Genomic DNA, 15234 nt, shown 5'->3' on the forward strand with positions numbered 1-15234 from the left:
TGATATCTTCAAGGTCCTTGAATCATTTCCTGATAGCCCTTCCAACTCCAACGTATGTTTAATGTGCGGTAGCGGTAATACATTTCCCACTTAGTTTTCTATACTTTTCCAGAAGAACACATTCATTCACCTTGTTTTCACACCGCGGTTATTGGATGTCAGTACATAACTGAGCATAACAACAGGTTGCTATGTATTTTAGAAAGTGAGCAACACGAGCTGCTCAGAGCTGCTCAGTGTTCTACTCCAGAGTTACCATGAGAGCAAAAGCTGTCTTCCCCCTTGCTTAACATATTGAGTGTTTGCGGATACTCCCGAAGGGGAGACAGGCATATCGTTATATTATTGGGACTCGATGCATATGTGATATTGTATGTAAAACAGCGCAGCTATTGGTCGTGATCTTCCCATGACGATGTTCAAGTAGGCCTTTTCATCGTCACAAGATAAAATGAGCACTCGTGCATTCCATTATGTCATTTCCCAATGATAAAGCGTTATGACGAAAACTTCCATAATGTTTTGAAATAGAATTTTCACCTGGTCCTAGCAAATTTTGACCTTTTGTTGTGTTCAACAGATAGAGAGAATTCTCAAAATTATACCTGCTTACCTTCTTAAAATGCACTTAGGTTGCTACTGGTGGTAGACAACTATATTTTTCGTCCGTTGGGAAGTACTGCTTTGCATTTTTCACAATCTTTTCACGATTTCGTGCCAAAATGTAGCACACACTGCACTTTTTTTTTCTTCGTCAAGTGCGTCCCACCTTTTTTAAACTATTTTTTAGCAGTCTTCCAAACAACACAGCACTGTAATAAATTGATCGATTACGTGAAATTGTCCTCACTTTCGCCTGATCTACCGTTTATTGTGAACAACTTACGCGTTTTCCACTTTTGTGGTCGAAAACCCGGATCAATTTACATCGCGGTTCGCTAAAACGGAAAAGCGTACCGTTAAACTGAGTGGTATTGTTCAACGTACGGTGAAATTGATTAAACCGCAGTTCATGTTTATCACGAAACAAGGATGTTATTTTGTTAATCTTTTTACCTATTTTAAATATCATACTGCCAATGTGATTTCAATGGATAACAGAACATCGTTCGCTGTTTATGAGTTGAAATTACATCAATTAATGTCACCCCATAACACGGTAGTTTTCTACGGTCAGAGAGAAAAAGTACGAGAGAAGAGAGAAGAGAGTTGTCAACATAAACGTAAATAAAGTGGTGCACAATGGGATAATTGGTGAAAATATTGGGCAAAGTAGGAATTTGAATAAATTTAAAAATGTTTTATAAGAACAAATTGTGTTGATGGGCATATGCAATAAATCAAATGTGTGCCAAAATTCAAAGGTAAAACTGCTATTTTACTACAGCTCATTTTGGAATGTTTTTGTGAGTTTATTTGACCAAGTCACACTACACTGTGCGCCGTCTGATATGTTTGTTTTGAGTGGGTGGTTGAGAGAATTATTAGAGCGGGAGCCAAGCTTATTATTATGATCTCGAGCAACCTTCACCTTAAACTCTCTAGGTCATTGTCTCCCGATTCGATGACATTGAGAGAGGCACTTCTAAAAAAAAATCACGTGACGACTGGTGTTGACATTGACGCTTTCCAAGCCTGCTGTAAAATACCTATGCAGTCTGTGCGTGAATTTTAAGATTCGCAGCAATGAAGGTCAAGTTTTGCTTTTCAGAATAGCAATATATTTTCAATGACTATTTTGATAAATTCATCAATGGTAAAGAAGCTTTGATACGAAGCGACTGTATTTGAACCCAAAAAAAGCTTTCTATATTTTTTTTTTGCAAATTCATGAAATTTTTGTTCAACATTCTGAAGTACTTAATGGATAAGAATTCGTAAGTTGAAGTAGTAAGTTATTGTAGAGATTCTTGGTGAAGTTTACGGTGATCTCCAGTAAGAATCCTGAAGTGTTTTTCAATTCCACTTGGGTGATAACCTTGATAACTTCAGAATAAAATAACGGAATTATAGAAGATTTTTTTTTATTTTTCACGAATTTTTGTTTTTTTTGTAAAATTCTTGCGGATGAAATTCTAAAATCCTTAATGAAAAATGTTTGAGTTGCTTAAAACTCAATCAGACAACGTAAAAATCACAGAAAACTGTGTCTGACTCTCTTGTTGAATGTCAGAAATATTTTTGAGGATTTCCGACGGAAAAACTGCAGGTCGTTTTACAATTTTGAAACAATTCTTAACGATTGTTGTACAAAAATGCTCGTTATAACGTTTTTGTTAAATTTTTCAGAATTATTCATAATATCTGCTTAAGTAATGAGGCAAGATTTACCTTAAGAACATCTGTTGAGAAATGCTTTTCATTGAAGAAAATCTCAAGAGATCAGAACAGCAGAAAACATTTGAGATGCTCCTCCAAAATTTAATATAGATCCAGAGATTCGCCATTTTATATCCTAATTATTTCACAAGAGTCTAAAGGCTGCTGTGTTAATTTATAAGAAATCCTGCTAGACATAATCTTTCACAGGGTGTCTACTACCTGCAAAAACCTGGAAAACCGGGAATCCTCAGGGAATTTTATTTAACAGGGAAAACCCTGGAATACTCAGGGGATATCTTGAGTACTCAGGGAAATTTTACTCCGATAAAAAAAAATTGGGTAGTATGAATAGAAACCTGGTAGAAAAAAATTATATAGAAATTTCGCAACAAGTATTTTTTCCAGAAATTCCTTCTTTCAGGTTTCTTTCTGGAACTTCTTTCGAAATATCTCCTGGAATGGCGGAAAGGTTTTTCGGTCCTGTTTTTCGGAAAGGTATACTCCCGGATTCCTTCCAGGATTCCTGAATTCCAACCGATTTCTCCTGGAGTTTTTCACGGGGATGCTATTTCTTTCTGGAGTTCCTCCAGTGTTTTGCTCAAAGAAATCTTTGTAGGATTTCTACCAGATTTTATGCCGAATACTCTATAAGAATTTCTGTCGGGATAAATCATGGAATTTCTTTCGGCATTCCTCATGCAATACTCATGGTGTTCCTCTTGGGACTTCCTCAGAAGATCTTCCCAGAATTTATTTCAGAGTTGCTAAAGGAGTTATTCCTGGGGTTTCTACTAAAGGTCTTCCAAGGGTTTCTGAAGGAGTATTCACGAATTTCCTCAAGAGATTTCTTTCATTTTTGTCCAGTGATATCTTCAAACAGTTGCTTTGGGGTTTCTTCGAGATGTTCTTTCTGGTCTTCAACAGGAATTTCTTACAAGTTTTCGCGAGGTTTATTTGGAAGTTTTACCTGAGATTTCTCTCAGTGCATCTCCTGGAACTTCTCTCAGAAGATTCCTTCCGATGTGGGTCATGAGATGTCTCTCAGAGTTTTTCCTAATTTACACTGGACTTTCTCCTAAGATTTCCACATGACTGAATTCTCATTGAATTCTTCTCTTGCATTCTTTCAAAGCCAGGCTGTTCCTTGTAGTTGTACCGGATTTTTTGCAGTGATCACCCCGAGATTTTTTTTTACAGATATTCTCTGCATTGTTCTCAAAATTCTTTCCGGAATCTTTACCAGAAGTAGTCCCGAGATTCTGGATACTCCTTTAGGGATTTCTCCCAAAGTTATTGCAGGGATTCTTTTACGGGTTTCCTCGGAATGTCGCCTGAGATAAGTTACGAAATACCTTATAGGAAATCCCTGGCAAAATATTCGAGGAAATTCATATAAAATCTTGCGAGACACTCCGCAAAGTGCTATTGAAGAAATCTCGACAGGAACTTCAGGATAAACCTGAGAAAAAATGAGACATCTCGAAAAAAGTTCTAGGTAATAGTAATCCCGAGAAGAAATATTAAGGACATCCAAGGAGGAATTATGAAAACCTCATGGAATCCTGAAAGCAGCTACGGACGAAGTTCCGCGATGAAAACAAGAGAAATATCAGAAAACTATCGGTAAAAATCCCGACATAAACTATTGGATAGCTATCCCGGAAAACCACTAAAAAGACACGAAAACTGGCTTCAGCCGGCGGCTGTACCGATCGAACGAAACTTAACACGGAGTAGCTACGGATAAGAAGCTATTCTCGTGAAAAAATTCATAGCTCGGAGCGGGAATCGAACCCTCATCCATCCGGACTCTAACCGCATGGCTACGAGGCTCAACCAATGAAAAAACTTTGAATGGTTTTGGATGGATCTTCAGGAGGAATCCAGCGAGAATCTCTAGAAGTATATCGCAAAAACTTTACATATGGTCTGAAGTATAACTTATTCAACTTATAACTTTAATCAGCAAAACCTGTATGACTGAATATCTAGTTGAAAAGAGTATTCTTTATCTTTGTAACAAGCTTTAAAATATTTACAAAAATGTAGCATAAATCAGCTGTTGTTCAGCTCCTTATAACATGTTTTTGCAGTTCCAACATCGCTTGTTCAGCCTCAAAGCAGGCTTAGTTCAACTTAAGTTCTCGATTATACCGACTCATCAGTTTATGTTTTCTTACTCGAGAATATGTACACAATTGTATGTGGTGTAGATGCTAAGGTGCGTGACCATAAATTAGAAGGTCTAAGTTCAATTCCCGGTTTATCACATGAAGTTATTTATACATTCTAGTACGTCTCTCTAAAGAATTGAAGGTAGTAAATGGTAAAATAAGCTAATGAAAGCGTTAATTTTTATTTTTGTCAAAAAATAATTTTAGTTAATTACTGGCTAAGCGCACATAAAGCCCTAATGCAGCTTTTCAGCTTGAAACCAGCTAAAGGCTGGATAAAACCACCAAATTAAGATGTTTAGAAGTTGAATAAAGGCTTACATTCGCAATGCTCAGCCTTTGCTCAAATTAAGGCTGCTTTTAAATGGTTGGAAAAACGCTTGTACGGCATCAAATTGCTACCTGGGGTGTCAAGTAAAGTATTGTTCAGATATTCTATCGAAATGTCCCGCATGAGCTTTTATCGGACCAATTCCATTCACTAATTTGTAAAAATTTTCATCAGGATAGTTGCCAAAACAACCTGTTCAGCCTTTAGCTTTCGATATCAGCCTTTTTTCCTCATCTGTAGAGCCTTTTAACCACTGCGTCCATTATTTAGGAATATTGTGGTATGGCCCATATATCAGCCTTAAGAAGCAGTATTTCAGACATTCTTTTGAAACTAGCCCAATAAACAGCGGCCAATACTTTCTGCCTTTTATTGAAATCATGAAGATACCGGATCGTTAAGCTTTGAAGAGCTATTCGAACGATATACAAATTTCTTGAAGGCATTCTGACGATTTCTGGAAAGATTTTGAATGTCCTTGGTCAAATTTCTTGAAGGAATTTTATCAGATTCCTGAAGAGAGCAGTAGCGAAAGATTGGTTAACCTCTGCTCTAGAGGTTTCAATTCACAAAACTAGCTTTGAAGTCTATTGATCATCACAAACCTGTGCTACTTCCGTCATATGTATGGGCTACCTTACTCAAATGCAGATCACGGTCGTTCAAATATTTCGATTTTCACCTGCCTGATCCAAATAGCACCTGCTCACTCCAGACCGTCGCGACATGGCATCGTCAATCGGTGGTAGTTGTTTGAAACCTAAAATCCTAGATCTATGGTATTTTTCCCAATTTCTCCACCAGGTAGGTAGTTGTTGCTACTTGACGAGCATCGGCTGAGATGAACGAATCGCTGATGTTTCAGATGATGAGTGTGATTCCCATTGAGAGACAGGCAAAACCACCGTGTAGGTACATACTACGTGCGCACATACGCGCAGCTGCGCTGGTACAGTGGACGCGGTAGCAGCCTCGGCGTCAAAGTGGGCAATGGGGCCAAATATAGCTTGGTACGCGATTTCCGCTTCGCACTTGCCGCCGGAATGCTGTGTGGTGCAAAATTGCGGTCGAAGCCTCTCCGTTCGTAGCCACCTACCTACCACATACCAATATGTAGTTACCTACCCGTAATGTGGAGACGTTGTGGTTTTTGCCGAGACTGGGGCAATGGCACCCGGTGAACCTGCTGTCTTGTTTGGTCAATATTTTGTCAATGCTTGTTTGATTGGACTCGTGGAACGGAAGTTTATTCGATGCTGCTGTCTGGTTGTGGTGCAGATTATTAAGGGGTTACATACCTTAAGGGTAATAAAAAAAAATCGAACTTTTTTATTGCATATATGAATGGAACAAGGTGAATATACGGACCCCCTGGTTGTAAGATTGTTTCAGGATCTTCCTTGAATCAATACTGCTTAAATATGACACTGAAGAATGGCAATTTTTTTTTATCTGTACTTGTATCTGTATTAACGAGAGTTTAAGCCCTAGCTCATCTCGGGACTCACGGTTTACTTCTCCTACGAAGAAAGAACTCACATTTCGTGAGTTTTTCGAGAGTGGGATTCGATCCCAGGTGCTCGTCGTGATGGTCGCGTGCTTTAACCATCACACCAGGTCCGCTTCACAGTGGGATATTTGGTAAACATGCACATAATCAAGTAATTCATCATTTTTTCCTTTCATTTTTCTTCTTCTTCCAGGGTTTCGTGAGTTCGGGCTACGGAGTGAATGGAATAGCACACAATGCCGGTCCAGCGCCGAGTCCGTTGGGACAGTTACCACCAAATGAGGGCATGCCGGGCGGCCCGATGGCACCAGCCGGTTTCTTCCCGGTAAGTTTCATGTCCGACCTGGCCTGTTACAAGGTTTCAATGTTCTGTTTCATTGTATGTGATCACCCATTTCCCCTTCATGTCCCGGTACATGTTTGTACGTATACACACAGTTTCGTGTTTGTTTTTTTTTCGTTCTCTGTTCATTCTGGTTACTTCTATTTCTATAGGTGTGTACATAATCAAAGCAAACTTACGTTTTTTAGGCAAGTTCACGCGCGATTTCATTTCCCTTCTTCCATCTTCGGGTTCATTCATGTTTTGTCATTTTGTGTGCGTGTTCGTTCATCGGGTCAATCGGGTTCATCGGGTATGACGATAGTGGATCAAGGCACGTATTCGTCCATTTGATTTTTGAGTGGTGCCGAATTATCTAGGTGGCCATGGAAACGAGTTCATTTTCTGTAAACACGGAACCACTCAAACTTTAAATTAAAGAACTCATGCAAAGGTTCATGGACCTCTGCACGAGTTCATTATTTTGAAGTTTGAGCGGTGCTGTGTTTTCAGATCATGAACTCATTTCCATGGCCACCTAGATAACACGTCACTGCTCTAACGTTAATGGAGTGAACTCGTGTATCAGTGCATTGAACGGTGCCGTGTTTTCTAAGTGGACGTGGGAACGAGTTCATTGTTAGAAAACACGGTATTGCTCAAACGTCAAACGTGCATTAGACCGTTGATTGTGGGAGCATCATCTTGGTACCCGTTTCTTTTTCTAACTTATTCACGTGTCTAAATTTAGAAACACTCAACCATCTCATACATATTGTACATCGACACTCACATGTCAAAATCATATGTCAACATCAAAATAAATCATTTTTACTGTTTGCACCATCATTGTTTTGCTCGTGTCCTGAATGTGAATCTTTTATTCGTGTAATTTCAGTCAATTCTAACTCTTTGTAGTTGATGTTCTAGTGTTTGTATGTTCTTATCTCAATGTACATGTTCATCTCGTTGTTTGCCCAATTGAAGGTTTAGATGCCTTTAGATAAGTAATTGTGGAAAAAATCTACTCAGCAAAATAAACCTGTATTCCACTGTTGCTTTTTTTTATATCTGACAAGCTATCATTATGCATCATGAAATGTGCTTATGTACAATGTAGCTGTGCGCGTGTTCATTCGAGAAACAATCATGATCGTGGTCCACAGCCTGATGTACAAATTCACTATCTCAAAGTTTAAGAGCATACTAAATTGAAAGTGCAATTTTTCACTCGGTCCCACGTGTAATAAGACCTCTCCTAAACGTCAAATGAGTGAACTGGAGAGCGTGGTGTAATCGACATTTGAACTGATAATGAACTCGTGGCTATGTTTACCTAGAAAAGTTTATGCCACTCAAATGAGTAAACTTGTGCACATGATAACGGATCATTCTAAAAGATGAATCTTTTAAAATTTTAATGGTATTTTATTTTATATATTTTTTTTGCTTCAATACAAGAATTTACTCGATGTTTCTATGGACCCTGTAATTCAAACAATCATTAGGACTGTTCATTTTGAATGAACAATGAGCTGTTCTTATGTTAAATGGACTTATCCACCGATTAACCGAATTCACTCGGTCCGTGAATTTTAATACTAAAGCGGGGCCGTTTCTAATCAGAATGGAATGATTCTGATTGGAAATGGTCTCGCTCTAGTGTTTAAATAGTTTTGGACCGAATGAATTCGATTCACCAGTCAATAAGTCCATAAGTTTGACACATTTTAGTGATGTTATCTTATAGACGATTGCACCGATGAACTAGAGCGGGGCCGCTTCCAATTAGAAGTGAACGATTTCCAGTCAGAATTGAACAGTTCTGATTGGGAATGGCCCGCTCCAGTGTCAAAATTCTCGGATCGCGATGAATTCAGATCATCGGTGCATTCGTCTATAGATAAGCAGAAACACAAGTTCATTTTCGCTAAACCACGTTCAAGTAAAACGAACGAACTCGTGCATACGAACATTGCGTATCAGTTCTAACAGGCCATTACAAGCACACATAAACGACATGAACATGAGTGATAGAAGATGATTGTTGAATCGGTACATAAGTTAGTCCGAATGTCGATCAATCTGTTGACAGCTGTAGGTACACCAAACTCAACCCACACAATCCGAAGCATGAATGAAGATGGTCGGTAACACTGAGAGAAATCGGCTCTCCAAAATCGGTTTCTTTTCCTCAACCTTCAGTTAGTTACATTTTTCAGTTCCCCCTTCCTTTACTTTGATTTGGACGTTCGGAAACCACACCCCAGCAGCGTACCACACCCGTTTCCGTTTCTTTTTTCATACCTTGATTATTTGTTTGCAGAATTCCTCAATTAGGCCATCACAACCTTCACATCCTAGTAGTGGGCAGTCCCCACATCCACAACCACCAAACTCGCATGGACAGATGATGAGTGGCCAGGTTAGTATTGTGCTCTGTCGTTTCCTCTCTCTTTCTTTTTTTAGTTCTCTCTGACCTGTTCTATCTCTATCGTAAACAAAACACTAGATTTGCGTTTCGACCCTAACTTACTTATAGTTTTAATGAAGGTTTATTCTTAGTTTTAATATTGCCTGAAGCTGATTCAACGAAGACACAGCAGCAACAGATATTTCTAAATTGAAGAAAAACTCGTGGAATACCCAAATCATGTTCTATCATAACCCATACTCACATCACTAATCGTACATCAATGCTAACACTAAATAACATTGCTGGTATACTCATACATATGTGTTAATGTTTCGATGTTGTATTTGTAACTGCCATAGTTGTTGTTCTGTGTCCCGCTGCCAATTCTATCTTTTGCACTGCTTTGGTTTTAAATAATCAATTTTGTTATCTGATGACATAGGTACCTGTATTTGACACAGGTAATTGTATTTTATCTTGTGGACACCGGATGGTTCTAGTGTTCCAAAATTTTATATGATCGAACGCCGATTAAATATTCACGATGGATGACAATATTTTAGCAACCGGAAATAGTCACAGTATTTCGAGAAAAATCCTTTCAGGATTTAGAGGAAAAATTTAACAAGGGTTTCGATGGAAATCCTTTGAGGATTGCAAGGTAAATCGTTTCTGGATTTTGGTAAAAAATCTTTCAGGATTTTGAGGGAAATCATTTAAGGATTTAAAAAAAAACTTTTAGGATTCTGAGAAATTCTGGATTTCCCTCGAAATCCTGACAGGATTTCCCTCGAAATTCTGAATGGATTTCCCTCGAAATCCTGAAAGGATTTCCCTCAAAATCCTGAAAGGATTTCCCTCAAAATCCTGAAAGGATTTCCCTCGAAATCCTGAAAAGATTTTCCTCGAAATCCTGAAAGGATTTTCCTCGAAATCCTGAAAGGATTTTCCTCGAAATCCTGAAAGGATTTCCCTCAAAATCCTGAAAGGATTTCCCTCAAAATACTGAAAGGATTTCCCTCAAAATCCTGAAAGGATTTCCCTCAAAATCCTGAAGTGATTTCCCTCAAAATCCTGAAAGGATTTCCCTCAAAATCCTGAAAGGATTTCCCTCAAAATCCTGAAAGGATTTCCCTCAAAATCCTGAAAGGATTTCCCTCAAAATCCTGAAAGGATTTCCCTCAAAATCCTGAAAGGATTTTCCTCGAAATCCTGAAAGGATTTTCCTCGAAATCCTGAAAAGATTTTCCTCGAAATCCTGACAGGATTTTCCTCGAAATCCTGAAAGGATTTTTCTCGAAATCCTGAAAAATTTTCCTCGAAATCCTGAAAGGATTTCCCTCAAAATCCTGAAAGGATTTCCCTCAAAATCCTGAAAGGATTTCCCTCAAAATCCTGAAAGGATTTCCCTCAAAATCCTGAAAGGATTTCCCTCAAAATCCTGAAAGGATTTTCCTCGAAATCCTGAAAGGATTTCCCTCAAAACCTGAAAGGATTTCTCTCAAAATCCTGGAAGGATGTCCCTCAAAATCCTGAAAGGATTTCCCTCAAAATCCTGAAAGGATTTCCCTCAAAACCCTGAAAGGATTTCCCTCAAAATCCTGAAAGGATTTCCCTCAAAATCCTGGAAGGATTTCCCTCAAAATCCTGAAAGGATTTCCCTCAAAATCCTGAAAGGATTTCCCTCAAAATCCTGAAAGGATTTCCTTCAAAATCCTGAAAGGATTTCCTTCAAAATCCTGAAAGGATTTCCCTCAAAATGCTGAAAGGATTTCCCTCAAAATCCTGAAAGGATTTTCCTCGAAATCCTGGAAGGATTTTCCTCGAAATCCTGAAAAGATTTTCCTCGAAATCCTGAAAGGATTTTCCTCGAAATCCTGAAAGGATTTTTCTCGAAATCCTGAAAGGATTTTCCTCGAAATCCTGAAAGGATTTTCCTCGAAATCCTGAAAGGATTTTCCTCGAAATCCTGAAAGGATTTTCCTCGAAATCCTGAAAGGATTTTCCTCGAAATCCTGAAAGGATTTTCCTCGAAATCCTGAAAGGATTTTCCTCGAAATCCTGAAAGGATTTTCCTCGAAATCCTGAAAGGATTTTCCTCGAAATCCTGAAAGGATTTTCCTCGAAATCCGGAAAGGATTTTCCTCGAAATCCTGAAAGAATTTTCCTCGAAATCCTGTAAGGATTTTCCTCGAAATCCTGAAAGGATTTTCCTCGAAATCCTGAAAGAATTTTCCTCGAAATCCTGAAAGGATTTTCCTCAAAATCCTGAAAGGATATTCCTCGAAATCCTGAAAGGATTTTCCTCGAAATCCTGAAAGGATTTTCCTCGAAATCCTGAAAGGATTTTCCTCGAAATCCTGAAAGGATTTTCCTCGAAATCCTGAAAGGATTTTCCTCGAAATCCTGAAAGGATTTTCCTCGAAATCCTGAAAGGATTTTCCTCGAAATCCTGAAAGGATTTTCCTCGAAATCCTGAAAGGATTTTCCTCGAAATCCTGAAAGGATTTTCCTCGAAATCCTGAAAGGATTTTCCTCGAAATCTTGAAAGGATTTTCCTCGAAATCTTGAAAGGATTTTCCTCAAAATCCTGAAAGGATTTTCCTCGAAATCCTGAAAGGATTTTCCTCGAAATCCTGAAAGGATTTTCCTCGAAATCCTGAAAGGATTTTCCTCGAAATCCTGAAAGGATTTTCCTCGAAATCCTGAAAGGATTTTCCTCGAAATCCTGAAAGGATTTTCCTCGAAATCCTGAAAGGATTTTCCTCGAAATCCTGAAAGGATTTTCCTCGAAATCCTGAAAGGATTTTCCTCGAAATCCTGAAAGGATTTTCCTCGAAATCCTGAAAGGATTTTCCTCGAAATCCTGAAAGGATTTTCCTCGAAATCCTGAAAGGATTTTCCTCGAAATCCTGAAAGGATTTTCCTCGAAATCCTGAAAGGATTTTCCTCGAAATCCTGAAAGGATTTTCCTCGAAATCCTGAAAGGATTTTCCTCGAAATCCTGAAAGGATTTTCCTCGAAATCCTGAAAGGATTTTCCTCGAAATCCTGAAAGGATTTTCCTCGAAATCCTGAAAGGATTTTCCTCGAAATCCTGAAAGGATTTTCCTCGAAATCCTGAAAGGATTTTCCTCGAAATCCTGAAAGGATTTTCCTCGAAATCCTGAAAGGATTTTCCTCGAAATCCTGAAAGGATTTTCCTCGAAATCCTGAAAGGATTTTCCTCGAAATCCTGAAAGGATTTTCCTCGAAATCCTGAAAGGATTTTCCTCAAAATTCTGAATGGATTTCCCTCGAAATCCTGACAGGATTTCCCTCAAAATCCTGAAAGGATTTCGCTCAAAATCCTGAAAGGATTTCCCTCAAAATCCTGAAAGGATTTTCCTCAAAATCCTGAAAGGATTTCCCTCGAAATCCTGAAAGGATTTTCCTCGAAATCCTGAAAGGATTTTTCTCAAAATCCTGAAAGGATGTCCCTCAAAATCCTGAAAGGATTTCCCTCAAAATCCTGAAAGGATTTCCCTCAAAATCCTGAAAGGATTTCCCTCAAAATCCTGAAAGGATTTCCCTCAAAATCCTGAAAGGATTTCCCTCAAAATCCTGGAAGGATTTCCCTCAAAATCCTGAAAGGATTTCCTTCAAAATCCTGAAAGGATTTCCCTCAAAATGCTGAAAGGATTTCCCTCAAAATCCTGAAAGGATTTCCCTCAAAATCCTGAAAGGATTTCCTTCAAAATCCTGAAAGGATTTCCCTCAAAATGCTGAAAGGATTTCCCTCAAAATCCTGAAAGGATTTTCCTTGAAATCCTGAAAGGATTTTCCTCGAAATCCTGAAAAGATTTTCCTCGAAATCCTGAAAGGATTTTCCTCGAAATCCTGAAAGGATTTTTCTCGAAATCCTGAAAGGATTTTCCTCGAAATCCTGAAAGGATTTTCCTCGAAATCCTGAAAGGATTTTCCTCGAAATCCTGAAAGGATTTTCCTCGAAATCCTGAAAGGATTTTCCTCGAAATCCTGAAAGGATTTTCCTCGAAATCCTGAAAGGATTTTCCTCGAAATCCTGAAAGGATTTTCCTCGAAATCCTGAAAGGATTTTCCTCGAAATCCTGAAAGGATTTTCCTCGAAATCCTGAAAGGATTTTCCTCGAAATCCTGAAAGGATTTTCCTCGAAATCCTGAAAGGATTTTCCTCGAAATCCTGAAAGGATTTTCCTCGAAATCCTGAAAGGATTTTCCTCGAAATCCTGAAAGGATTTTCCTCGAAATCCTGAAAGGATTTTCCTCGAAATCCTGAAAGGATTTTCCTCGAAATCCTGAAAGGATTTTCCTCGAAATCCTGAAAGGATTTTCCTCGAAATCCTGAAAGGATTTTCCTCGAAATCCTGAAAGGATTTTCCTCGAAATCCTGAAAGGATTTTCCTCGAAATCCTGAAAGGATTTTCCTCGAAATCCTGAAAGGATTTTCCTCGAAATCTTGAAAGGATTTTTCTCGAAGTCCTGAAAGGATTTTCCTCGAAATCCTGAAAGGATTTTCCTCGAAATCCTGAAAGGATTTTCCTCGAAATCCTGAAAGGATTTTCCTCGAAATCCTGAAAGGATTTTCCTCGAAATCCTGAAAGGATTTTCCTCGAAATCCTGAAAGGATTTTCCTCGAAATCCTGAAAGGATTTTCCTCGAAATCCTGAAAGGATTTTCCTCGAAATCCTGAAAGGATTTTCCTCGAAATCCTGAAAGGATTTTCCTCGAAATCCTGAAAGGATTTTCCTCGAAATCCTGAAAGGATTTTCCTCGAAATCCTGAAAGGATTTTCCTCGAAATCCTGAAAGGATTTTTCTCGAAGTCCTGAAAGGATTTTCCTCGAAGTCCTGAAAGGATTTTCCTCGAAATCCTGAAAGGATTTTCCTCGAAATCCTGAAAGGATTTTCCTCGAAATCCTGAAAGGATTTTCCTCGAAATCCTGAAAGGATTTTCCTCGAAATCCTGAAAGGATTTTCCTCGAAATTCTGAAAGGATTTTCCTCGAAATCCTGAAAGGATTTTCCTCGAAATCCTGAAAGAATTTTCCTCGAAATCCTGAAAGGATTTTCCTCGAAATCCTGAAAGGATTTTCCTCGAAATCCTGAAAGGATTTTCCTCAAAATCCTGAAAGGATATTCCTCGAAATCCTGAAAGGATTTTCCTCGAAATCCTGAAAGGATTTTTCTCGAAATCCTGAAAGGATTTTCCTCGAAATCCTGAAAGGATTTTCCTCGAAATCCTGAAAGGATTTTCCTCGAAATCCTGAAAGGATTTTCCTCGAAATCCTGAAAGGATTTTCCTCGAAATCTTGAAAGGATTTTTCTCGAAGTCCTGAAAGGATTTTCCTCGAGATCCTGAAAGGATTTTCCTCGAAATCCTGAAAGGATTTTCCTCGAAATCCTGAAAGGATTTTCCTCGAAATCCTGAAAGGATTTTCCTCGAAATCCTGAAAGGATTTTCCTCGAAATCCTGAAAGGATTTTCCTCGAAATCCTGAAAGGATTTTCCTCGAAATCCTGAAAGGATTTTCCTCGAAATCCTGAAAGGATTTTCCTCGAAATCCTGAAAGGATTTTCCTCGAAATCCTGAAAGGATTTTCCTCGAAATCCTGAAAGGATTTTCCTCGAAATCCTGAAAGGATTTTCCTCGAAATCCTGAAAGGATTTTCCTCGAAATCCTGAAAGGATTTTCCTCGAAATCCTGAAAGGATTTTCCTCGAAATCCTGAAAGGATTTTCCTCGAAATCCTGAAAGGATTTTCCTCGAAATCCTGAAAGGATTTTCCTCGAAATCCTGAAAGGATTTTCCTCGAAATCCTGAAAGGATTTTCCTCGAAATCCTGAAAGGATTTTCCTCGAAATCCTGAAAGGATTTTCCTCGAAATCCTGAAAGGATTTTCCTCGAAATCCTGAAAGGATTTTCCTCGAAATCCTGAAAGGATTTTCCTCGAAATCCTGAAAGGATTTTCCTCGAAATCCTGAAAGGATTTTCCTCGAAATCCTGAAAGGATTTTCCTCGAAATCCTGAAAGGATTTTCCTCGAAATCCTGAAAGGATTTTCCTCGAAATCCTGAAAGGATTTTCCTCGAAATCCTGAAAGGATTTTCCTCGAAATCCTGAAAGGATTTTCCTCGAAATCCTGA

At 38.6% G+C, this 15234-nt stretch overlaps 1 protein-coding gene across 4 annotated transcripts in view; it reads left to right on the forward strand.

The window, feature by feature from the left end:
* The window catches only part of LOC109432289 (single-stranded DNA-binding protein 3), a 165555-nt gene that overhangs the window by 115370 nt on the left and 34951 nt on the right, over positions 1-15234 (forward strand). For 3 of the 4 annotated variants that reach the window (XM_062855502.1, XM_062855501.1, XM_062855503.1), the window contains exons 5-6: positions 6531-6662; positions 8986-9084. In XM_062855502.1, coding sequence (XP_062711486.1) covers positions 6531-6662; positions 8986-9084 — 231 coding nt within the window. The remainder of the gene's footprint in view (positions 1-6530; positions 6663-8985; positions 9085-15234) is intronic. The other variant, XM_062855504.1, reaches the window with a different exon arrangement.

The sequence above is a fragment of the Aedes albopictus genome, chromosome 3 (assembly GCF_035046485.1).
Source record: "Aedes albopictus strain Foshan chromosome 3, AalbF5, whole genome shotgun sequence".
NCBI lineage: Eukaryota > Metazoa > Arthropoda > Insecta > Diptera > Culicidae > Aedes > Aedes albopictus.